Source organism: Carcharhinus amblyrhynchos, chromosome 20 (genome assembly GCF_965287045.1).
Source record: "Carcharhinus amblyrhynchos chromosome 20, sCarAmb.v2.hapA, whole genome shotgun sequence".
Lineage (NCBI taxonomy): Eukaryota > Metazoa > Chordata > Chondrichthyes > Carcharhiniformes > Carcharhinidae > Carcharhinus > Carcharhinus amblyrhynchos.
Genome location: NC_137343.1, coordinates 13614469 through 13640109, shown reverse-complemented (window position 1 = coordinate 13640109; position 25641 = coordinate 13614469). Strand labels below are relative to the sequence as shown.

Here is a 25641-nt window from a genome sequence, read left to right as displayed (position 1 = left end):
CCACGGATCTGTGATTAATTACCCCAGGATTCCTCTGAACTTCCCAGTGTCCTGCCATTAAATATTCCCTCGTCTTGTTTCTTCTTCTAAAATGTATCACCTTGCATTTATCATGGTTAAATATCATCTGCCACTGCTCTGCCCATCTGATAATCCATCAATATCTTCCTGTAACCTACAATCATCTTCTTCACTATTAACCACCCTACCAATCTTGGTGTCATCTGCAAACTTGCTCATCATACCCCCCACATTTTCATCTCTATCGTTATGTATACAACAAACAATAAAGCTCTGAGTTCTGAACCTTGTGGTACACCACTGGACACCAGCATCCAGTCACTGGAACAACCTTTTACCACTATTCTTCCAAGTCCTGTTTGTAAGCCAGTTTCTCACCAAAGTTCCCTGAATTCCATATGTTTTAACCTTCTCAATCAATCTCCATGTGGGACCTTGTCAAAAGCTTTGCTAAAATCCATATAAACTACATCAATGGAACTTCACTCATCCACACACAGGGTTACTTTTTTGAAAAATTCTAACAAATTTGTTAGGCATGACCTCCCTCTGACAAAGCCATGCTGACTACCCCTAAGCAACCCATGCCTTTCCAAATGAACATTAATTCTCCCCTTCAGAATTTTCTCCAACAGTTTCCCTACCACTTACGTGAGCCTCACCAGTCTGTAACTTCTTGGTTCATCTATACTATCTTTCTTGAAAAGTGGAACCACGTTAGCCATCATCCAGTTCTCTGGCACTTCTTCCGTGGATAGAGAGGAATTAAAAATTTGTGTCAGAGCGCTTGCAATTTCCTGCCTCTCCTCCCACAGCAGTCTGGGATGCAATTCATCTATGCAAGGGGATTTATCCATTTTTAAGTCCGTTAGAGCCTCCAATACCTTCCCATTTGTTATTTCAAACTGTGCAAGTTCCTCTCAGTCCTACTTCCTGAATTCCACACCTATATTTTCCTTTTGATGGCTCTGTGGTACTGAGCAATACAGTAAGGCAAATTTCTGGTTGCATGTCTACTAAATGCTGGTATAGGATGCTGAATTATCTGATTGCAGCCAAGGCAACAGTAAGAACAACTCCAGTAATCCAAGGTTCCTATTCCTCATCATAATCAAATAAGTTCTTGAAAAGTCCACCTGGATGGATATCAAATAAGGGTAGGATATGATTTGGTTGCAGTGCTCTTCAGGGACAAACAGTCCACCAGTTTTTAAGTTACTGATGTAACTTAAACATTTGACAACGGTTTCATGGCTGTGATTGATAGCAGCTGTAGAACTACTGTTCAAATGTAATCAGCACTTTCAGGAGAAAGGAGAGACAAAGATCAAACAAAGATCAAATATAAATGCCCCAAACAACCCTCGCCTTGGAATTTTTTTTTTACAAATACAGACTCACCATGCCTTTGTTTCCAATCCCATTTGTTGTGCAGATTTTGAGCAATTTGAAAGATACGGGCTTCTTATTCAACTCAGCTCCAAGGGCTGGTGTATCTGAATGGATATACACTCCACTTGATTGCTGTACAATTTTCAAAGAAGGAAACACAAATGGTTCAGAAACATAAGGACTTAAGAATAGAAAAAAGCAATTCAACCAGTTTGCCTTAGTATGTTATTTATGTTCACGTGCATGATTGTTCAGTCATTTTTGATTTACCTCCAGTATGGCACTAACCCGTTTTGTTCTGTTTCAGTGCTTAAGGTGGTTATGGCATGGCATTTCAGCTCTTAAACAAGTTACTTAACTGATTTCCACTTGTTAACAGGATACTCATGAATTGACAGTCGCATTAGTTAGACCTTTATGTTTTTTGCAATGCTTGATTAAGAACGTAAATACATGACCTGAGCTTCTCCCATATGTATAGTAACTCCAATCTTAGTTTCAATGTGCTATTACTGCTGTGACCCACTTCCAAATCCCACCTAGTCAAGTCACTGCCAATTCACTTTGGCTTGCTATAGTTGAGTATATGGGTTAGGTTGGATACATGCTTGATGATACTGTGCCTTTAAGAAATATAATTATATTGTGTTTCTTATAAGGGATATGTTTAAAATTCAGTTCTGTTTTACATGGTGCCAATTTGTCTGGGCACCAGGCAGCTCATATGCTGAGAATGCAGGCTAAAATAGATTTTAGCTAGGGATGTGTTTGTGTTGTTGAGTTAATGTTTTTTTTGTTATTTGTGGTTCTGGAGTTTCAGAATAGGGTTTTGATTAGGTTGATTGACACAGACAGTCATATGTTCAAGGGGAGAAGCTAAGCTTACATGGGAAAGCAGGCAGTTACTGCTGGGTTCTGAAAGAAACAAGACATGTCTCTGTCTTATTCTTTTTAGAGGCTGCTGTTTTGTTTCTCTCTCCCTAGAGGTTGCTGCCTGGGACCTGCTGGGAGAAATAGATCTTCCTCTCTCTGTATCTCTCTTTAGAAGTGTTCTAGAGATCTGAGGGTTGGCAGCCCAAGTGCATGCATGTGTGTCTTGATTTTGCGGAGCAGTTTAAGTCTATAAGAGGAATATTGCTTGAATACAATTCCTATGTATCTTGTCATGTTTAAGTATTGCTCAATTGGTAAAAGTTAAGCTAATTCCTTTTTTTATGAGTTAAATGTATTGTTAAATAAAGTTTGTTTTGATAAAAGCTTACTAGTGTATCAACAGAATCACATCTGGAGTGAAATGCCTTATCCTCAAATTAATGTCGAAGTAGCAAATGTTTGGGGTCTAGTCTAACTTCATAATATACCTTGGGTTTCTGATCTGATACTTGAATGAAATGGGCATGTATAGACTCAGATGGCCTCCCAAGCTGCCCCATTCAGATATGCACAGCATTGACCAACCACTAATCTGGCAGGGACAAAAATAAGGGGAATAACCTTATACCAACAATCTTGTCCCTATAACCAGGAATATTTCCCTCAGTTAGAAAACTGTTAAATTATCTTTTGAAGGACAGCATTAAAGCCATACCTACTTTCAGGTAGTCTAATCCAGACTACTCTGTGAATAGATTCCTGCCATCTCTAATCATACACTCCTATTTTAAACTATTTAAAACTCCTATTTTAAATTTCAGGAAATGTATTATCTTCTTAAAATGGACTTCTTATGCACTCCTCAATCTATGTATTCGAACTGATCAGCTTCCACATTAATCAGTACCAAAGAAATTTGATGATTTTGATAATCTGGTCACTGAATTATATATAGCTATTTGTTTCAAAGGAGTGCCAAGTGTTGTATCTCACCTGCTGTCGGGCTGGAGCAGATGGACACCAACCTCGCTCCTGTGTGTAGGTGTAGCGCTGGTCACTGCTCGACTCCATATCCACCATAAGTGTGTATGACTTTTCTGGGTCTAGCCCATGCAGAGTGACCACAATCGATGGGAATAAACACCTGGAAATAATATAAAATGCTCAATTTTTTAATGTTAAAATTATATAACATATAAAGGACCAAATTAACTGTATACCATACAGGTCATTATTAAAGAATGCTTGATGACCTCTTGTACTTCTTGAGGGATTATGTTGTTGCATGAGGAGCATAGTAAAGTGTGTAAAATTCTCTACTGGAAAAGATTTCTAAACGTAGGAAATAGGAAAAGGAGTAGACCATTCAGCTCTTTGAGCCTGCTCTGCTATTCATTATGATAATGGCTGATCATACAACTTGGTCATCTGTTACCACTTTCTCTCCATATCATTTGACTCCTTAAGCCCCAAGAGCTATATCTAACCCCTTCTTGAAAACAGACAATGTTTTGGCTCAACTTCTTTCTGTGGTAGAGAATTCCGCAAGCGCATTACTCTCTGGGTGAAGGAATTATTCCTTATTTCAGTCCTAAATAGTCTACCCTGCATCCTCAAACTGTGACCCCTGGTTCCTGACTCCTCTGCCATCAGGAACATCCTTCCTCCATCTACCATGTCTAGTTCTGTTAGAAAGTTCTATGAGATCCTTCTTTATTCTACTATATACTATAGCATATAATCCTAACTGCCTCAAATATTCCTCATACGCCAGTCCCACCATCCCAGGAATCACCCAGGTAAACCTTTGCTGCACTCCCTCCAGAAGAACATTCTTCCTCAGGTAAGGAGACCAAAACTGCACACTTTTTGCTAGGGTGGTCTCACCAAGGCCCTACAGCAAGACATCCCTACTCCTGTATTTGAAACCTTTTGCCGACATACCATTTGCCTTCTTCACCATTTGCTCCACTTGTATGTTTATTTTCAGCAACTGTAGAACAACATCCATGTGTCTTGTAGCACATTCCCCTCTCTCAATCTACAGCCATTCAGATAATTATCTGCCTTACTGTTTTTGCTACCAAAATGGATAACCACACATTTATCCACATCATGCTGCTTCTGCCATACAGTTGCCCACTCACTCAACTATTCCAAATCACACTGAAGCATCTCTACATCCTCTTCCCAGCTCACTCTCCATCAAGTTTTTGGAGATATGACATTTTGTTCCTTCACCTAAATCATTAATATACATTGTGGATAGCTAGGGTCCCAGCACTGATCCATTAGTACCCCATTAGTCACTGCCCGCCACTTGGAAAAAGATCTGTTTATTCCTACTCTCTGTTTCCTGTTTGTCAACTAGTTTTCTATCCATTTCAATACACTACTCACAATCCCATGTGCTTTAATTTTACACACTAATCTCTTACATGGGACCTTCGCAAAAGCCTTCTGAAAGTCCAAACAAAACATATCACTGGCTCCCCCTTATCAACTCTGCTTGTTATATCTTCAAAGAATTCCAGTAGATTTGTCAAGCATGATTTCCCTTTTGTAAATCCATGCTGACTTTGTTCAATCTGGCTACTGTTTTCCAATCCTCTGCTATTTAATCTTTTATAGTGGATTCCACTAGCATTTATGCCACTACCAACGTCAGGATGACTGGTCTATAATTCCCTATTTTCTCTCTACCTCACTTTTTAAATGGTTGGGTACAAACTGTTCCAGAAGCCATAGCATCTTGGAAGATGAGCACGTGTGTCCATTATTTCTAAGGCCACTTCCTTAAGTACTGTGAAATGTAGGTTATCAAGACCCTGGGACTTACCATCACCATTTCCCAATAAGATTGATTTCCTTTGGTTCCTCCAGCGCACTAAACCCTGTGTTCCCCAACATTTCTGGCATGTTATTTGTTATGTTATATATCTCTGATTTCCTTTGTAAACTGTGGTTTGGCCACTTTTCCTGTTTTATTGTTGCATCAGACAGGAATAGACAATTGTTGTAGTTCACCCACTCTTTAAATGTTTGCCATTACCTATCCATTGTCATCCCTTTAAGGAGAGGTCCCCACTCCATCATAGCCAACCTGTGCCGCATACCATTGTAGTTTCCTTCAGTTAGATTCAAGACCCTTGTCTCAGAATCAACTACATCACTCTCCATCTTGATTGTCCCTTTAAGGGCAGCACAGTGGGAAAAGGGTCACATGGCCTGTGTGGAATCATTCCAGTGAATAGTGTTCTCCTAGATAATGACATTTTGGGGGCTACCTACAGCCATGAGGCTCCTGTTTTCATAATAAATACCTTTTGTGTTTCTAATGAAATCGGTGAAAGTGCTTCGTTACACTCTTATATTATGGTCCCCAAAGGGCCTTGCACAACCAGATTGCCAATTATTCCTTTCTCATTTTTACTATATATTACAAAATGTAAAGGCCTGCCCTAATTTGTCCCTTTCCAATTCTATATTCAGTTGTCTTACTTGTAGGCTGTCGGTTCAAGTTTATAACACACTTTATGCTTGTGTTTGCTTTCAGAATTAAGTCATATTGTCTGGGAATTGAACTTGGGACCGCCGTTGTTTGTACATCTCACTGGGCAGTGAATATTGCAACTGAAGCATCAGGAAGTACGGCAATGTTTCTTTAACTCAACCAATGCACAATGTTGTGATGCAATGTGCACAATGATAATGCTATTTGAATTGGTGTCATCCTTGCACCAAGTGTAAACCTCATGACTGCCACTGGGATTCTTGGCTTCAGTTGAGTAATTTTCATGCTTTTTAGAGCCAGTGGTTTGAAGATAAACTATCCTAGATTTCAGAGATATATTAGACACTCATGTATCAAGCGACTCAATGAAATACTGCAAAAAGAAATCAATAATCTCTCACAAGCAGCTGAAGAGGAGAATAGAGGAGGAAAAACTAAAATTGTCAATTTGTCATGCTTAAGTAACAAATTCTGCTCACCAATTGTAGTACCATATTAACTTAAAGGGAAGAATGGGCAGTTCAGTATGGCCAAGCAAGCACCAAAAGCTTTAGGCCAAAAGATTCATTCAGTTTTAATAAATCAACTCCACAAATCCAGCTTTTCATCATATCCTTTAGTCTGATTCCTGACCAGAAACCCATCCAAATTGTTTGTTTTGCTGAACAAAACACCAAAGCAACTAACACTTTTTTTTGGTTCAAAATATTCTCAGACTTTCACCTGTTAGTGTCAGGACTATCTTGAGTGGGGATGTAGGGTGGGTAGCTCAAATATCTGGTCATATTATATTCCTCACTTTTTGGAGTACACTACCAGCAAGATCTTACATCTATCCAGCACACTAACATATGAAGATGATGGCCTCTGTTACTTCAAACATGACTGACATTTGCCCCTTTATCCTTTGAAGAGTTGTAGTTGTGATGTGAGCTGCCTATTTGCCACTTACTGTGTACACAAACTATGAATTATTTCAGACGTTTCAGCAAGCTATTACTTTCATTGGCTTTACTTAAGTCTTTACCCAGTTACTTAAGTTCCAATTTGGCACACTTTTGTAGTAGATTCAGCATAATTTGTATTAGGAACATAGGTTAGTATTTTGAATGGGCTATTTCATTAGAAATGGTCTGATAAAGGATCCTACCTAACTCTTTTGTTTGGGGGAGGGGTGGGGGAATCGGTGGTGGTGGAGAGGAAAGGGCAGCATTAACTAGGCCACTGGCCATTTTCAGCACTTTCTATTTTGTTTGAAAATTCCAGCTCTTTCATTTTCTTTTATCTCTGCCATTGATACATTTTTAAATAATGGAGTGAACATGAACTGAAACCCTAGAGCAGTTCTTCAGTTTTCAATCTCACACTATCTGTTCCTTTGCTCAGATTATTGCTACATTCCTAATAGAATATAAAATGGAGAGTATTTTTCAGGATGCAAATAAAAAAGGAGACATAATATATTCATCAAAAATAAAATCAAAGTGCAGCTTTTTCCTGTCAGATCCTTTTTTAAAGTTTTGATTATCTGTTATTTGGGAGTCGGGAAAAGAAATAAAAAGAGAATGGAATAAAAAGATAGTGTACAGGAAGACAAAGGAAGTACAATTAGGAAAATAAATTACACTATTTTTAAATTGTTTTCTAAATGTTTTATTTTGTGGTTTATGAACATTGATAAAATTACTTCTGTAATTTTAACAACTGTAATAGGTAGGCATATTTGAGTATCACAGTATATGACTGAAAATTGAGTCCAGGTCATGGTGACCGCAAGTAGGTTAAATTCTATGTGCCACTCCTTACTAAATTGGTTCAAATATTCTTGCATACTAATTGGCTAACCTATATTTGTCACCTGGCTACATAGCTGTGTCATCAGCAAGCTTTTCAATATAAAGACAAGAATGTTATACAAAGTATAAGAATTCTATTAATAAAGTAGAATGTGCTCAAGCTAACCTGTTCTTTTAAAGCCAGAAGGTCTAGTTGCAATTTGTAACACAATGATGCTAATTAGGAGGAGTAGGCCTTCCACCTATTCCCGATAACCTTTAGTAGTAACCATAGGATAAGATCACTGACTGGCATAAGACTTAAACTGTTGCTGATCAAGAAGCTTTATACATTGAAATGTGCTTGTCTATTTCAGCTTCTAGTTGAAAAACAACAAACAGTTGAGATTGTTTTGCAATGATTTTTGTCGTGTGACAATTTTGACTCTACCAGCAAAATCACTTGAAGTGATTCTACCAATGAATCAAAGGCTTTTTCTGCTCCTAAAGTAAATCTGTATTCTCTTAAGACCACCAAGTCTAATTGCTGTTGGATAAACACTAAGTAAGGTTGGAGTTTAATTGTTGTTCGGGCTGTGAGTCACAATCCTGTATTTCCCTTTGGTAAAATAATTTGGAGGATGCAGATATTGTAGAACCTGTGTTGAATAATTGTCTTTGCATCTTCACTCTTTCGTTTTCTTAATGTCATACAGAAAATACAATATGAAATTTGAAGGAAATGCATGTTTTATGGCTTTTTAGAATATTTTTGGCATCTAGCTATACAAGAAATGCTCTCCTCCACGACATTTATAAATAGTACAAATGGAGAGAATCCTGAAGAACCTAACTAGTCACACCTCCAGACTGTGGCGCTTTCATTTATCATCACCTGTTTCCTGTTCAATTTTCAATGCAGCTACCTTGTTATCAATTAATGCCATGAGCCTTAACCTTTTTTCAGAAAAAGTCAATATTCAATGTAATTAAATTTATCTTCCTTTGTCCTGCCAGAAATTAATGAAAATTTCACCAGTTTCTATAATTGGAGGCTAACAGTTTCTGGTCTTGATTTGGCTGCCAATCTCTACAGGACAAGTTGTAAAGGGGAAAATTCCACAGCACTTACAAACATTAGAAGAGATGAAATAAAGGCCATTTGTTATATGAAGTCTATTTCCCTTTTACAAGCATACAATTTCTTCTATATTATGTTAGTGAATTTTTGAAGAGCACCCCAGGAGGTAGTTGCATATAATTTTGTTGAGAACTAGACAGTACAATAAGATAAATACACTAACCAATCTCCTCTAAGATCTTGGGGAGTAGTGTTCTTCCCAGTCCAGGCTGATCAAATGAAACTCTTCCTCATTTCAAAGTGAGTACAATTCTCAATCCAAGTCTTATTGACTTGACACAGTTTCACAGAACAAATTCGTTCAGCAGAAACCGACTATCTCACTCAGAGTCGTAATCAGGCTGGTGTGGGTAATGCAGATATCAAATTGGAGAAAAGGGAAGCTGATTTTTTTTGTTGCCTATTTTCTTCACTCTCCTCTTGAAGATTTGTACTTGTTAGTGGGATTGTACTTTACTGGATTTCTGGAAGGTAAGTTTTACACTACTTGTAGAAGAGACAGACTTGATGAAACAAATAATCTTTCCTTTTTCTGTACTTTAGATTATTAACCACAGTGATGTGGCATTTGCCCTGTAGTATTATAGTTCTGTAAAGATTAAAGAGGGGGATGGGTCAGAGTGGGCGGGCATGTCTCATTACACTTTTCCAACTGCTGCCCCTGCTGAGATAAGTCAGTTAACTCAGCACGAACCATTTTTAAAACCTGCAACCTTCTTGGCCCATATGGCTTATCTAATCCCGATGTAAACTCTTTGAGCCATGAAGGGAGCAGGGAATGCACTTCTGAAATTGAGTGCACATTATTGGGACAGTGCAAAAGGAGTTATAATTTACATCTAAACTGTGTCATACATAAACTGGGAATGGTGGTTGCTACGGCTGGGTGCCAAAGGAAACCATGTTCCATTTCACAGCTTAACATTCCTCACCTGAGATCACAAAATTCATTAATTGTAAATAGAAAAGATACTGGGGCCATGGACAAAGTGAAAGCATAGATTAATTAGGGTGATACTGGGGTAAGAGGACATCTTTATAATGGCAGACTTGAAATGCTATGGCTGCATTAATTGGCCCAAGTAAAGATCTAACAGTGTTCAAAACATTGAAAGAATTTGAGAGGGCAAACAGTAAACCGTGATATCAACTGGTCATTGATTTAGTAATACGGGGGCATAAGTGTAAAATTAGTACGAGGAGAAAAAATAGAGGGAGCCTAGAGTGATTTTTTTTTGCAAAGAGTTATTAGATCATGGCATATATTTCCACAAATAGCTATTGTACATGAATAAATCACATTTAAAAAATGTGTTGGGTACACACGTAAGAAGATTTTTCAATGATTCAGAAAATAATATGAAAACTAGGGGCATAGAAGTTAGTTTTAATGGGAGCTAGTATTGGCACAGGTAGGATAGGCTGAAAGGAACCTCTGCACCAAAATTTCTGTGATTCTATGAAAACAAAATATTTAAATAGACACAAAGACATATATAGAAGTCATAGTCACTAGTCCTTCTGTGTTGGGGAAGTGGGTTTAATCCTGAAATTGTACCGCATTGACATGAAACACAACCCTTAAAGGCTGTTGAAATATTCAGAATTGTTGACTCATTAATGACTGCTATAGGCCATGTAAACTGTTTCACTGAGACTGCAGTAATCATATTCAGCACTTGTATTCACTACAACTAGACCTCTAGTGCTCTTAAAAGAAAACGGAGGTGGAAAATGTCCACACAGATGTGGAAAATAGCACTGCAAGGTTTCCCAACATCAGTGGCAAATAGCTCAGAAAGCAATCCATAAATTATTGCTTTATCCTCTATTACTTCAGCCTCTTACTCTGTGGGGTGGCATGGGGGCACAATGGTTAGCATTGCTACCTTACAGCACCAGGGACCTGGGTTCAATTCGCAGCTTGGATCACTATCTGTGCAGAGTGTGCACATTCTCCCTTTGAGGGTTTCCTCAGATTGCTCTGGTTTCCTCTCACAGTCTGAATGACATGCTGGTTGGGTGCATTGGCCGTGCCAAATTCTCCGTCAGTGTACCCGAACAGGTGCCAGAGTGTGGCGACTCAGGATTTTCACAGTAACTACATTACAGTGTTAATGTCAGTCCACTTGTGACATTAATAAATAAAATAAAAATGTTGGATCATTTTGGAAGATGTGGGTACTCTCAGCAAGATCTGGAGGCAAAGATCTTTTTCCATAGTAACCTTTATTAATATATTCAACTATGTACTAGATAACATAGCTACTGCTCATCTCCCAAATTCTTCTCTCTCTCTCCTGAGTGATATTATTATTACATAGCTCCTTATACACATGCTCACTACCTATTAGTGTTATTCTATCTCTCTTGCAAATCTTGATCTTTAAATGCTATGTGCTCAGCCACTTATTTTTACAGGGATAATCTTTATGGTGATGTCACCAATCTCCTTGAATGTGTAGTGTTTTTTTGAGGTTGTAAAGTTTCTGCTTGTAAAGTGGACAAATCCATATGATGCTGCAGAGGATTGGAAACTCTCATTGCTGAATTGTGACCCATTGTTAAAGATGACAATGTTCAGAATGCCATGTGTGAAAAACATCCTTTTCAGAAAGGTTATAATGGCTTCAGAGGTGAGCTCATGTAGCTCTTGCACATCAGTGCAGTGGGAATAATAATCTACAATGATGAGAAATACTTTCCCTTTGAATTTAAATAAGTCCACACCATGATCTGGATGGGAAAAAGGAGAGCAGTATGGCTCTTGCTGCTCCTGTCAGTGAATACTGCAGGTAATGCAGTTAGAGAGCATGCCTTTGGTAGAGTGAGAGATATCTGGCCATCATAAGGACAGTTGTGCCTTGCCAGATACTTGGCAGTGCCAAGAGATCCACGGTAAATCTTTTGGCCTGCTTCTGGGACCAACAACGGATCGTAGTCCAAGAAGTCATCAATGACGTGGAGATGTTATTCAAAGGACTGCCTCAGGACAGTGTTACTGGGAACATATTCATCCATTCATCAATACGTGTGAATCTGCACACATTCCCCATCTCGCATTTGAGATGGGGAATGTGCCTTCCAAAATTCACTATTGTTGGTAAAATTGAGTGGTTGCGGTGGTGAAGGCCTTGTCTTCCTCAACAATTTTTTTTATCTTCTTGTTCTAGTTAATTGGTATCTATGATGGAGTGTCAGCAGCAATTTGATATTTTCCCTATTAAATCAGCCTCAATCCGAATCTCTGGATTTGGGGGACATCTTTGCAATTTCCTTCATATTCAATTACTAGAAATTTGTGATCAGTTTCAATCTTGAATTGTAGGCCAAAGATGTAGTCAGAAATTCTTTCACCTGTCCATGTTGTTGCGAGGACTTCTTTCTCTATTACAGTGTGGTGCTGTTTGGTTTCAGTTAAGGACCTTGATGCATTATAGGCAGGTCTTTTTGTCCCATTACTCTAGATCAGGAACACGACTTTTCCCAGTCATATTGTTGCTGACACATCTGCCACTACAATATTTGGAAGTTTAAGATCACAGCAACTTGGATCTCTGAAAATATCAACATCCTTTTAATTCACTCAAATATTGCTGTTGATACTCCATTCAGCACTACGTATGATCTTGTCTCAAAAGTTGTCTTAAAGATTTGATTACTGGAACTAGATGGAATAGGAATTTTCCCAGTTGGTTCACCATATCTATAAACCATTGGAGTACGGTCAGATTCCTGGTGGTGCAAATTCTCTTATGTCTTTTGTCCTCAGTGGATCGACGGTGATTCCTGTTTCCAGGATAACGTGGCTTAAAAATTTTATTGTGGACTTTGAAAATTCATATTCCCCATTAGGTATTAATCCAGCCACTAGCAGTGCTTTTAATAGTTACCTGCTCTTTTATCATATTCTTCCATTGTTAGACAGTGTTCTAATCGATGGCTCATATGGCATATGGTGTTTTCCACATCGTCTACTAAATTGGACATCGTCCTTTAGAAAATCTCCTTTGTGAGGTGATGCCAAAAGGTGATGGTAACATCCAAAGGGTGGTTATGAAGGTGGTTAGAAGTTCTGACTCCTGATCCAGCAGTGACTACCAGAGTCCACTCTTTACGTTGAGCTTGGTAAAGATTGTACTCTTCTTGAGTCTGCCTAGGTTCTCATCTACAGATGTCACTAGATATATTTGCTGTTCTATCGCCTTGCTTAATTGCATTAGGTCAACAGAGATTCTGATGGATCCAATTGGCTTTGGAACTGGAACCATATTTCCAGAGGCTCCTTCATCACACGTCAGCCTTCGGTCAGTTCGATTCACTCCACGTGATATCAAGAAACAACTGACAGCACTGGATACTGCAAAGACTATGGGTCCTGACAATATTCTGGCAATAATACTGAAGCCTCGTGCTCCAGAGTTTGCCATGTCCCTTGTCAAGCTGTTCCAATACAGCTACAAATCTGGCATCTACATAGCAGTGTGGGAAATTGCCCAGGGATGTCTTGTATACGAGAAACAGGACAAATCCAACCTGGTCAATCGCAGCCTCATCAGTCTACTATTGATCATCAGTAAAGCGATGAAAGAGTCTTCAATAGTGCTATCAGCAGCACTCACTCAGCAATAACCTGCTCATGGATGCCCAGTTTGGGTTCCTGAACTCATTACAGCCTTGGTTCAAACATGGACAAAAGAGCTGAATGCCAGAGATGAGGTCAGACTGACTGCTCTTGACATCAAGGCAGCATTTGACTGAATCTGGTTTTGCTAGGGCTCCTCTTTGATGCCATAGTCAATGGGAATCAGGGGGAAGTCTGTAATGAGTTCAGGAACCCAAACTGGACATCCATGAGCAGGTTATTGCTGAGTGAGTGCTGCTGATAGCACTATTGAAGACTCTTTCATCGCTTTACTGATGATCAATAGTAGGCTGATGAGGCTGCGATTGACCAGGTTGGATTTGTCCTGTTTCTTGTATACAAGACATCCCTGGGCAATTTCCCACACTGCTATGTAGATGCCAGATTTGTAGCTGTATTGGAACAGCTTGACAAGGGACATGGCAAACTCTGGAGCACAAGGCTTCAGTATTATTGCCAGAATATTGTCAGGACCCATAGTCTTTGCAGTATCCAGTGCTGTCAGTTGTTTCTTGATATCACGTGGAGTGAATCGAACTGACCGAAGGCTGACATGAGTGATGATGGAGCCTCTGGAAATATGGTCGATGATCAATCATCTCAGCTACAGAACATCACTGCAGGAGATCCTAGGGTAGGTTCCTAGGCCCAGCCATCTTCAGCTGCTTCATCAATGAGCTTCCTTCAGTCATAAAGTCAGAAGTTCAGAGATGATTGCAAAATGCTCAGTTATTGTGACTTCTCAGATATTGAAGTTGCCCATGTCTAAATGCAGCAAGACCTGGATAATATCCAAACTTGGCCTGACAAGTGGTAAGTAACATTTGTATCACAGAAGTGCCAGGCAATGACCATCTTCAACAAGAGAGGATCTAACCATCACCCTTTGATTTTTTATGGCACTACCATCACTGAATTCCCCATTATTAAAATCCTGGGGGTTACCATTGACCAGAAATTGAACCGGACTAGCTGTGTAAATACTGTGACTACCAGAGCAGGTCAAAGGCTAGGAATCCTGTGACAGGTAACTCATCTCTTGACTCCCCAATGCCTGTCCCATCTATAAGGTACAAGTCAAGAGTATAATGGAATCTTCTCCACTTGCCTGGATGAGTGCAGCTCCAACAACACCACAAGAAGCTCAACACCATCCAGGACAAAGCAGCCCGCTTGATTTCTACCCCTTCCACAAACATTTAATCCCACCACCACGATGGACAGTGGCAGCCATGTGTACCCCATCCACAAGATGCATTGCAGAAAATCACCAAGGTTCATTAGGCAGCACCTTTCACTACCACCTAGAAGGACAAGAGCAGCAGATACTTGGAAACACTAGCACCTGGAAGTTCACTTCCAAGCCACTTGGAAATATATTACTGTTTCCTCACTGTCGGTGGATCAAAATCCTGGAACTCTCTACTTAACAATACAATGTGTGTACCTACACCTCAGAGACTTCAGTGGTTTCAGGAACCTCACCACCATCTTCTGAAGGGTAACTAGGGATGGGGAATAAATGCTGGCCTACCCAGCAATGTCCACATCCTGTAAATGAATTAAAAAAAACACCTCATTTGATTTTGTAACTGGCAAATCGACCCTTGTTGAAGCATCGCTTCTATCTCACTTCTTACCCATTTTAGAACGGACTGTGGGACTTGCCTGGATGTAAACAAACAGACAGATGGTTTTTGTATGTGCCTTTAGTGTGATGTGGTACACGGTTTTCAATTTTCCCAATTCTCTGATGCGTTTTAGAAATTCTCTTCTAAATTTCTTGCCATGTTCTTGGTTTTTGACTTCACCAATTTTCAGGATTAGGTTCAGACCTTTACAGGTTTTCCTGCTTAATAGGCAGTGGAATTTTCCCATTCCGCCTGCCACAAAAATCATAGCGGGCGGGACACGTACAATACAAAGGTCTGTTAATCTTGGGTGGGATTTCCAACCTTGGGGCGAGCGTAGCTGGAAAATCCTGCATCTAGTGTCTCAGAGATTGTTCTGTCTTCATCCCTTAATGTTGCATCTATGACTTTTAGCTTGATTCCTCCCAAACTTTAAAGTTAGATTGGTGAAGATTGTAGCGTAACTTTCTGTAGCCAGTTAACTCCATCAGGCACAACTGAGACACCAGTTCCTGAATCCAATTCAAATGCTGTATGATATTCATTGACTTCAATGTTAACATTCCATTATTGGCTTTTATTTGCCTTGATTTTATCAAAAAAAAAATATTTTCAGGCTGTCTGGCTTCCTACATCTCTTGTATGAAACTGCCTTTAAAAGGTGTTTCTTTTTTTTGCAAACACAGGCTTTTTTGAGTGACACACTTTTAAAATAACCAACTTTGCCACATCCATGACACTCTGTGGTTTGGGTGGGGACCGGTGGATCTTTCTCCAGCCACAGTGGGCCATTATAAAACAAAGGTTGGCACTCTTTTAGCTTATTTTTCTGTTTGCTGCCACGGTGAACTCAATAAATTGAATGCCTTATTTTTCCCCACAAAATTTCTCGCTCATTCCTTACAAGCACTTTGTTTTGCTTTCACACTTCAGCCTGTTTAGCCAGTTGTACCACTCCAAGTCAAATCTTCTCTAGATTGTAAAAAGTCTGACGGGCTTTCTTTCAAGACACTGATAACTATTCTGTCTTTTACTAAATAATATTTTAATGTTCTATACTCACAGTTATCAGCCAAATGGTGAGAATCATTTCTAAATGAATTGATCCTTTTGCCTGTTACTTAATTTCAACAGTTGAGTTTTGCCTCTCTATGACAATGTTTCAACTAAGGCTAAAATACAGGTTAAAAGCTCTGATGATATCCTCATAGGAGGCACTCTCATTCACCCCCCTGCCTGGCCAGCATATCAGCTGCAATGGTACTGATGCCATATAACAAAGTCCTAATCAAGATCTGGAGCATTTCGAAAATTAGTGAATTGCTTTTTCCAATTTTGCCATTGCCTGTCTGGGACCCTATATGTCTTGGAATGATTCTGGGGAGGTAGGACAAAAGTCATTGATCATCCTGCATGGAGGTTCCCACTTCCTGCGCTGCTTTTTGTGAAAGTTGCTGTGGTGACCTCATAGCTTCCCCTTCTGGTTTGATTGCCAGGTAGGCCTGACAACCTTTCACCTGCAACAATCGGCAACTGCTAGGCTTCTCTTCAGGCTGTTTCCTACCATTTTGTACTGTGTTTCTGTGAATCCTGTCACTCTGCCACCATCTCTTATTGTTGGGCAGTCCTGTGGAAGATGTTGGGTGTCTTCCTCTTAACAAGAGATTTAGCTGGAGGCAAATATGCTTTTTCAAAGTAATCTTTATTTGCATATTCAACCATGCACAGGATCTTATCAGAACATAAGATTGTGAGGGGGGGTGTTGATATATTAGATACCACAAGGATGTTTCCACTTGTAGGGGGGACCAGAACCAGGGGATACAGTTTGAGTATAAGAGGTACACCATTTAAGATTGAGATCAGGAGAATTTGTTTCTGTCAAGGGTAATTAGAATGTGGAATTCTCTACCCCAGAAAGCTTTGGCGGCTGGATCATTGAATTTATTCTCAGCAGAATTAGACAGATTTTTGATAAGCAAGAGAGTCAGTTGTTACCGGGGGAGGGGGCGAGCAAACACGAAAGTGGGATTGAGACACAACCAGATCAGCCATGATCTTATCGAATGGTGGAGCAGACCCACAGGGCTGAGTAGTCCATTCCTATTCCTAAGTCTCATGAACAAAGCACTCTAAGATTCTCCTCTGAGTGACATCATTATTACATAGCTCCTTACACATGCATTCTGTAGCTATTGTTAGAATTCATCCTTTACTCTATTCCCCTTACTGCATCCAAATACTTACCCCAGGACTTTCCATTCCCCAGATATAGCCAGTTTCTAGGCCCGAGGTCTTAGATCTGCTAGGAAATTGTTAATCTCACATTGAGTGATGCATTCTACTTAATATTAAAGCACTTTCACACTTCACAATTAAGTGATGTTTGGATTTTTAGTCGACTATTAGAATCCTAAATGTCATAGAAACAGTCACGCTCCCACAACTAATCCTCACACTTCAGCACAAAACCATATAGGCTCAGGACTCAACTCACAGACTTACTGCATCTAATCTAACTCCCCATCCTTTCACTCCATCAATACTTTACTCTATCCCCTCTCAATTCAATTTGGTAATCTTTTGCTCCCACCTTAATTCACCCTGATGCTTTCTTCTTCCTGCTCTTCACACCTGTTTATCCGACCTCCTACCCCCACAATAGCACTAGCCCCAACTGCTGCATCTTCCTTCCCCTTATCTTGTCATTGATTTCCCCTCTTCCCTATATTTCCTCTTTCCTTTTCAGTGATTGATTTACTACAGTGCCAATCCTACTTGACTATTGCTGGTAATGAGAATCATTCCAACTGTAACATAATGTAGGTAGAACTTTTGACCACAACAGTTCCTGCCTGTGATAACGTTTGGTCCAGAATCACTTGCATTAGCAACAGGGCAAGGGTTCATGCTGATTTTTTTGTCAGTGAGCACTAACACAGAAATTGGACTTCCAAAACATTAACTGTCAGCACAAAACGTTGACAGCTAGTGTATATACTAACCGATAGCCCTTGACGGAAATTTCTCATATTCCCCCATCAAGTTAAATAGGCTGCCCTTGTCCACTGCCTCAGCTTCCAAATGGTGGCTAGAGCAAGTATCAGAACATCAATGGTGCTCATGGAGTTCTATTCCAGCGTTCCAAATACTATAGAAGAAAGGGAAAAATAGGGGAAACTGCCTCCTTTGTTCTGTGTGTACCAAATTAAAGAAATAAAGCAATTACTACATGTAGCCAGTGCTGGATGGCATGTAATTTGAAAGCTTTTATACAAAGATATTGTAATTGGTTAAAACAAAATGCCTTTTGTAGTTTTATAATCAGGTTTCTATAATCTATTTCTTTTGCAGCTGTGCAGCAAATACAGACTGAATCAAGAAGCACATGGAGTGCAGTTGATCTTGGAGACAGAGGGGAACCAGTGGATGTGGTGTTTTTAGATTTCCAAAAGGTGTTTGATAAGGTGCCTCATAAAAGGTTGCCACAGAAGGGTAGGGTGCACGGAGTTGGGGGTGAGGTGTTAGCGTGGACAGAGGATTGGCTGTCTAATAAGAAGCAGAGAGCTGGTATCAATGGGTGCTATTCTGATTGGCGGTTGGTGACTAGTGGAATGCCGCAGGGATCGGTGTTGGGACCTCAGCTATTTACCATTTATATAGACGATCTGGAGGAGGGGGCTGAGTGTGGGGTGATGAAATTTGCTGATGAGACAAAGATGAGCGGAAAAGCAAATTGCGTGGAGGGTGTGGGAAGTCTGCAGAGGGATCTGGATAGGCTAAGCGAGTGGGTGAGGACCTGTCAGATGGAGTATAATGTTGGCAAGTGTGAGGTTATCCACTTTGGCAGAAATAATAGTAGGAGGGATTATTATTTAAAAGGAGAAAAGCTGCAGCATGCTACGGTGCATGCTGCAGCAAGGGGGTCCTTGTGCATGAGTCGCAAAAACCCAGTCTGCAGGTGATCAAGAAGGCAAATGGAAAGTTGGCCTTTATAGCAAGGGGGTTAGAATATAAAAGTAGGGAAGTCTTGCTGCAACTGTACAGGGTACTGGTGAGGCCGCAGCTGGAGTACTGTGTGTAGTTTTGGTCGCCACACTTGCACAAGGATATTTTGGCCTTGGAGGGAGTGCAGAGGATGTTCACTAGGCTGATACTGGAGTTGAGGGGGTTGGATTATGAAGAGAGACTAAATAGACTGGGTCTGTACTCGGAGTTTAGAAGGATGAGGAGAAATCTTATAGAGACGTATAAGATAATGAAGGGGATGGATAGGATAGAGGTAGAGAGATTCTTCCCGCTTAGAAAGGATAGCAGAACAAGAGGGCACAGCCTCAAGATAAGGTGGGGCGGGGGGGGGGGGCAGTTTAGATCGGAGTTGAGGACGAACTTATTCACTCAAAGGGTGGTGAATCTCTGGAATTCTCTGCCCGTTGAAGTGGTGGAGGTTACCTCGCTAAATATATTTAAGTCACGGGTAGATAGGTTTTTGATAGACAAGGGAATTAAGGATTATGGGGAGAGAGTGGGAAAGTGAACTGATCCACTTCAGGTCAGCCATGATCTTATTGAATGGTGGGGCAGGCTCGAAGGGCTAGACGGCCTACTCCTGCTCCTATTTCTTATGTTCTTATGCTGTTTCACCAGCATACAAGTGAGTGTCAAAATGTTTCTTAAAGAATTGTATTGCTCTTGCTGGGAGGAAGAAAGAAGTGGGGGGTAATTACATTAATAGCATATACCAGTTTAGCGACTGTGACAGCTCCATGTAATAGTACTGGTCAACGTAGAGCTGAGCCATACAAATCAGCAGCCCAAGTTTAATTGCTTATTTTCTAAATTTTCTAATTTTAGCCATGGCCATATGAGATGCAATTGGTCTTAGTGTGCTGAGTTAAGAAAAGAAGGTGGATAGTCAGCATGGTTTCCTACTGCTGGTCATCACCAGTAAACCCTGCTAGAAGATTTGTATGTTTGGACATAAGATCACATTAGGACTAAAGTCAGCTGTGATGCACTTCATGCTGAATAAACCACCAACATTCATTGGTCGGATTACCAATAAATCGCTATGTAGATCGGGGACTGAATGGCTGCTAATACTCATAGAATTATACCCCAGCGGGAGTTAATATCAATAGAAGAGGAAGGGAGAAGATTTGAAATTTTAAAAAAAATCTGGGTGCATCCTTACATCTAAACGTATGAATTAGGATCAGGAGTAGGCCATTCAGCTGCTTGAACCTACTCCACCATTCAATAAGATCATAGCTGATCTGCTCCTCAGCCCTGCCTACCCCTGATCTAGCTCAACCTTAAAACGATTCACAGACTCTGCTTCCACCATCTTTTGAGGAACAGAGTTCCAGACACTCACCATCTTCAGAAAAAATTCATCTCTGTCCAAAATGAGGGACCCCTTACTGTTAAACAGTGACCCCTAATTTTTGATTTTCTGAAAGGAGGAAACATTCTCTCCACATCAACCCTTTCAATATCCCACAGGATCGTAAAGGCTTTGATCTAATTGTCTCTTACCCTAGTGGATACAAACCTAACCTCTCCCAACATTTCCTCATAAAACAACCACCCATTCCTGGTATTAGTCTAGTAAACTTCCTCCGAACTGCTTCTAATGCAGTTACATCTTTCCTTAAATAAAGAGACCAATACTGTATGCAATACTCCAGATGTGATCTCACTAACGTCCTGCACAACTGAAGTGTAACTTTCCTACTTTTGTAATCAATTCCCCTCACAATAAATGATAACGTTATTTGCTTTTGTAATTACCTGCTGCGATTCATGCACTAGGATACCCAGATCCTTCTGCACCTCAGAGTTTTGCAATCTCTCATTTTCCGATAATTTTTTTTATTCTTCCAGTCAAAGTGGACAATTTCATATTTTCCCACATTATACTGCATTTGCCAAAGGTTGCCTACTCACTTAACCTATGTCCCCTTCTAGCCTCTTTACACCCTCTTCACAATTTACTTTCCTACCTATCTTTGTAATTTTAGCAACCATACATTCAGTCCCTTCATCATTTGTATAATTTGTAAAACGTTGATGCCCCAGCACTGATCCCTGTGGCACACCACTCATCACATTCTGCCAAGCAGAAAAAGACCCATTTATACCCACCCTGTTTGCTGTTAACTAATCAATCTTCTGGGCGGCACAGTGGTTAGCATAGCTGTCTCACAGTGCCAGGGTCCCAGGTTCAATTCCTGGCTTGGGTCACTGTCTGTGTGAAGTTTGCACATTCTCCCTGGGTCTGCATGAGTTTCCTTGGATGCTCTGGTTTCCACCCACAGCCCAAAGATGTGCAGGTAAGTGGACTGACCATGTTAAATTGCCCCTTAGTGTCAGGGGACTAGCTAGGGTAAATGCACAGGGTTATGGGAATAGGACCTGGGTGGGATTGTGGTCCATGCAGACTCAATGTGCTGAATGGCCTCCTTCTGCATTGTAGGATTGTATAATTCAATCCATGCCAATATATTACCCCATATATCGCAAGTTTTTATTTGACACAATAAGCTTTGATGTGGTACTTTATCAATTACCTTCTGGAAATGTTATTTTGAGATGGAAGTTAAAAGTTGAAGGTTAGAAGCTGAGTGGTGGGAACATAATTCTTTACAGAGATCTGTCACATGCCTGTTGCTGAATTTCTCCATGTGTATCATAATGTGCCACTATTCAATACAAGACTTTCTCTGATAGGCAATGTTCAACAAGCTCAAACCAATCATTTTATTGTGAAGGGACATCACAATCAATAAAACCTGTTCCTACCTAACATCCACACCCACTTCTAACAGGGCTAATGGAGGAGGAACTTTGCTCATTTTTCCTCTACTTATTCCAGGGACGTGGACATTAAATTGTTATGCCTTATCTGGGCTGTTATGTTGAACCTGGGTTCTTCTTGATCTCTATGACTTAGTACAACATTAATGAAATTAGCTATCAGGATAATTAGTGCTAATTTTACTGTGTACACTTTTAATTATAAACCTGGGAAAGTACATTCCGAAAAAAGATATATGAAGAGAATAGATGGGTGGCTGAACAAATCCATGAGTGGAATTTGATAAGTGATACAAAAGGACATTTTATATATAATTAATATATATGATTAATACTAATATCATTCCATTGGTCTTCCTAATTATTTGTTCTTCATATACATGGGTGCCTGGATCCCTTTGTACCGCAATCTTCCTCAGTGTACCCAAACAGGCACCAGGGTGTGGCGACTAGGGGATTTTCACAGTATCTTCATTGCAGTGTTAGTGTAAACCTACTCGTGACTCTAATAAATAAACTTAATATCCTTTCATCTCCCTCCATTTAGATGTTTTGCTTTTCTATTATTCCTACCAATGCGGATAGCTTCACATCTTCCAGCATCATACTCCAAACATCTGTCCACTCACTTAACATATCTTTATCCCCTTTGCAAACTCTTTTGGTTGCTTTTAATGGAGGCATGGTAGCGCAGTGGTTAGCACTGCCATCTCACAGCACCAGGGACCCCAAGGTCAATTTGCAGCTTGGGTCACTGTGCGGAGTCTGCATGTTCTCCCTGTGTCTATGTGGGTTTCCTCCAGGTGCACTGGTTTCCTCCACAATCCAAAGACATGCTGGTTAGGTGCACTGGTTATGCTAAATTCTCCCTCAGTGTACCTGTACAGGTGCCAGAGTGTGGTGACTAGGGGATTTTCACAGTGACTTTATTGCAGCGTTAATGTAAGGCCAACTGTGATACAAATAAACTTAAACAACAGTGTCTTACCCCTCAGCGCCACAGGAATCCTGTGTTGTCCCTTTTAGGGAAGACCAGCCAAATTACCTGGAATGTGATGGAGTTTTCCCAAGGACTCAGGGTTGGATGTCTTGCCTGCCAAGAGCTGCCAGCCAGAGGCCAGTAGTTAATAATTATTGATGGGCAGAGACACTGGAGAAGGAATAGCTGCTGCCAGTATTACATCCACTGAAGGCTTAGTGTTATTGCTGAACCTCAGGCCGTAGGTGAGTGATGGCAAAGTATGGGTCAGGTGTGAGGGGTCAGCAGCAAGGCAGGGGAATGGCTGTTAGTAGATTCCCCCTCCCACTAAGTACCTTTGAACAATCCACCCTTTCGCCCCATAACACCTCCCACTCTCTTCCCAACTCCCCTCAGGCCTCTCCAGCCTCACCTCCCCCCAATCACCCCCAACTCTGCCTCACCTTCCCCAACCACCCCCAGCCCTCTTCACCTTCCCCAACCACCCCCGGTTCTGTCTTACCTCTCTCATCCACCCCTCCGCCTCACCCCACAACAACGACCCCCCCCCGCCGCCTCACCTCACCTAACCTAACCACTCTACTCCCACCTTACCCTACGACAACCACCCCCCAGCCCCGTCTTACCTCCCTCAACCATCCTACCCCCACCTCACCGGCCAGCAACCAACCCCAACCAACTCACCTGAATTGAATAAACACCCCGCCCCGGGAGGGTAATAAATTTCGCTCTTTGTGCGCTCACAACTGGTTTTCTGTCGGTATACTCCGCAAATCTGCTCCGACTACAGCCACGCTGAATCTGCCCAGGCCAGCGATTCATGTCGGCGCAGGCTTTCAGAGCGGGCGGCAGGAACCCTGGCTGATTCATCATCCCTGGTGCTGTCATAGAATTAACACTCAATGTAGTATTTTTTAATGGTAAAACCTCTTGCAGAAATGAGACTTTCCATTAATTTAGAATGTGTGGACCTGTTTTGAGCCGAAAATCTAAATGCGGTAATGGCCATTTCATTTCCAATCCGCAGATAGTATTATTAATGCGGACTGGCCATTTGGCGATGTCTCTGTGGAACCGCATCCTAATATTAGGCAGTGGACTGGAAGGGGATGGAATAAAGGAAAGGACGTTGGGGGTAAAATCCTCTGGATGATGAAAGGTTACATTGCCTATTACTGTACCTTCCTCTGCCCGTCACTATCATCTCGGTGCCCACTGAATGGAACTTCCTCCACAGTAATTCGTTCTCCTTAACCAGCCTGATGAATGGGACCACCCGGGTGGCCGCCGGATCCTGGCCCTCCATGGGAGAGGAGGGGAAAATCCACGCTGCGATATGTCGACTTCAGAAAAAGTTTGCAATGAAAAGTTCCCGAGCATCGAGTTCACCGATCCTTCCGATTGCAATCACTAAATATCTGATCATCCCGCACCAGTGGAAAAAAAAGATTAATCCTTGTCAGTGGTTAAAACTATCTTTTGTACAATTTAATCCTTTGATTTTTTTCATCGCGAGATATTTTTTCTATTGATACGTAAAAACCAGGGATACCAGGTTGAGTCCCCGTCCAACGAGGTGTCAGTTACCAAAAACTGCTCACACTCGGGATAAAAGGAGCAGATGTAGTGGAGGAGTTAGATGTTGTTATTAAAGACAGTCTAAATTCACACTTTCATCTTCAAGAGAGAGACTGAAGGGTTGCTGATCCACTGCCTCGGCATAGCTGAGTGCTGCTGTTGTCTCCTGTTACTCCTTTATCTAACCTCTAGATCGCCTCTCCCGGGCTGCTTTGAGCCTCAGTGTATCTGTCGCTCTATCTTGGCAGCTTTGTATCTTGCTCCGGCTCTGATCTCCACTCTGTCCCTGGGCTGCGATCCGATCCGCTTTCGTTCCCCGCCTGGAACTGCTGATCTGATCTCTCTCTATATACAAGACTGGTTTATCCGTTCATCCCTGACTCACCTCTCTCTCTCTTTCTAAAATTTCCTTTATTTCCCATTTGACAAGATCTCTTCCGGAAGGACGGTCATCCTTCTTTTCCAGGCTGAACACCGTCGTTTCAGGTTTGCTGTGGTCCAAATATCCTTCTTGATTATTCTTGTTATCAAACCTCACCGTCTTTTTCTCTGTAGTTCCATCGTTTCTCCCCGTGCCGTTTTTATCCCTTTCCCTTCACTGTTCTGTCTCCAGTTTGTTGCCTTTTACTTAGTCATGGAGAAAAAAAAATGCAGCAACCGAGGCGGCGTGAAGCTTCATCCGTCATCCAGTCTCGCCCTATTATTGTCATCAGGTCAATCACCAGATCAGAGAATGGAAAATAAACACTCATTTCAGCATCTGACATGTCATTTTCCTTTCTCACGCCGCAACTCCTGGCACCAGCAACATTTAACTGCATCTTCACCCAAACTCAAAATCATAGTCATGTCAAGTAGCAGCTGGTGCCAGACAGCAATTCCCCCGCAAACAAACAGAAACCGGTATCTCATCGCTAACTCTCTGCTAAAGCGCCGTCATCATCCTTTGGATCCGTTTACTTCGCATTGAAAGATTGTTAAGAAATTCTAACATAAATTTCAGAACTTGTTCGTAGTAAGGATAACGGAGCGTTTTTTTTATTAAAAATCTTCAGAATCGAGGTTTGGCAGATCCACTAGTGATTTCTTAATGCAATTATTGAACAACCAATTACCCACATACACATTCTCTCTGTTAATTGCCTTCATTCGCAAAATTTATATTCTCTCATTCACGAGAAAAGAAATGATTCGATTAGGCACTAAAAGTCTCATTTAGGCACTTAAATGATCTGTTCCTATGGTCAAATGGCCCAGTTTCTTAAGAGGGAAA

General features: G+C 40.9%; 1 protein-coding gene across 1 annotated transcript in view; it reads right to left on the bottom strand.

The window, feature by feature from the left end:
* The window catches only part of fam222aa (family with sequence similarity 222 member Aa), a 262440-nt gene extending 237141 nt beyond the window's left edge, over nt 1–25299 (bottom strand). The window contains exons 1-3 of the mRNA XM_080208106.1: nt 23972–25299; nt 3280–3430; nt 1423–1545 (exon numbers count right to left, since the gene is read on the bottom strand). Coding sequence (XP_080064232.1) covers nt 1423–1545; nt 3280–3430; nt 23972–24096 — 399 coding nt within the window. The 5' untranslated portion in view covers nt 24097–25299. The remainder of the gene's footprint in view (nt 1–1422; nt 1546–3279; nt 3431–23971) is intronic.
* Nucleotides 25300–25641: the final 342 nt, after the last annotated feature.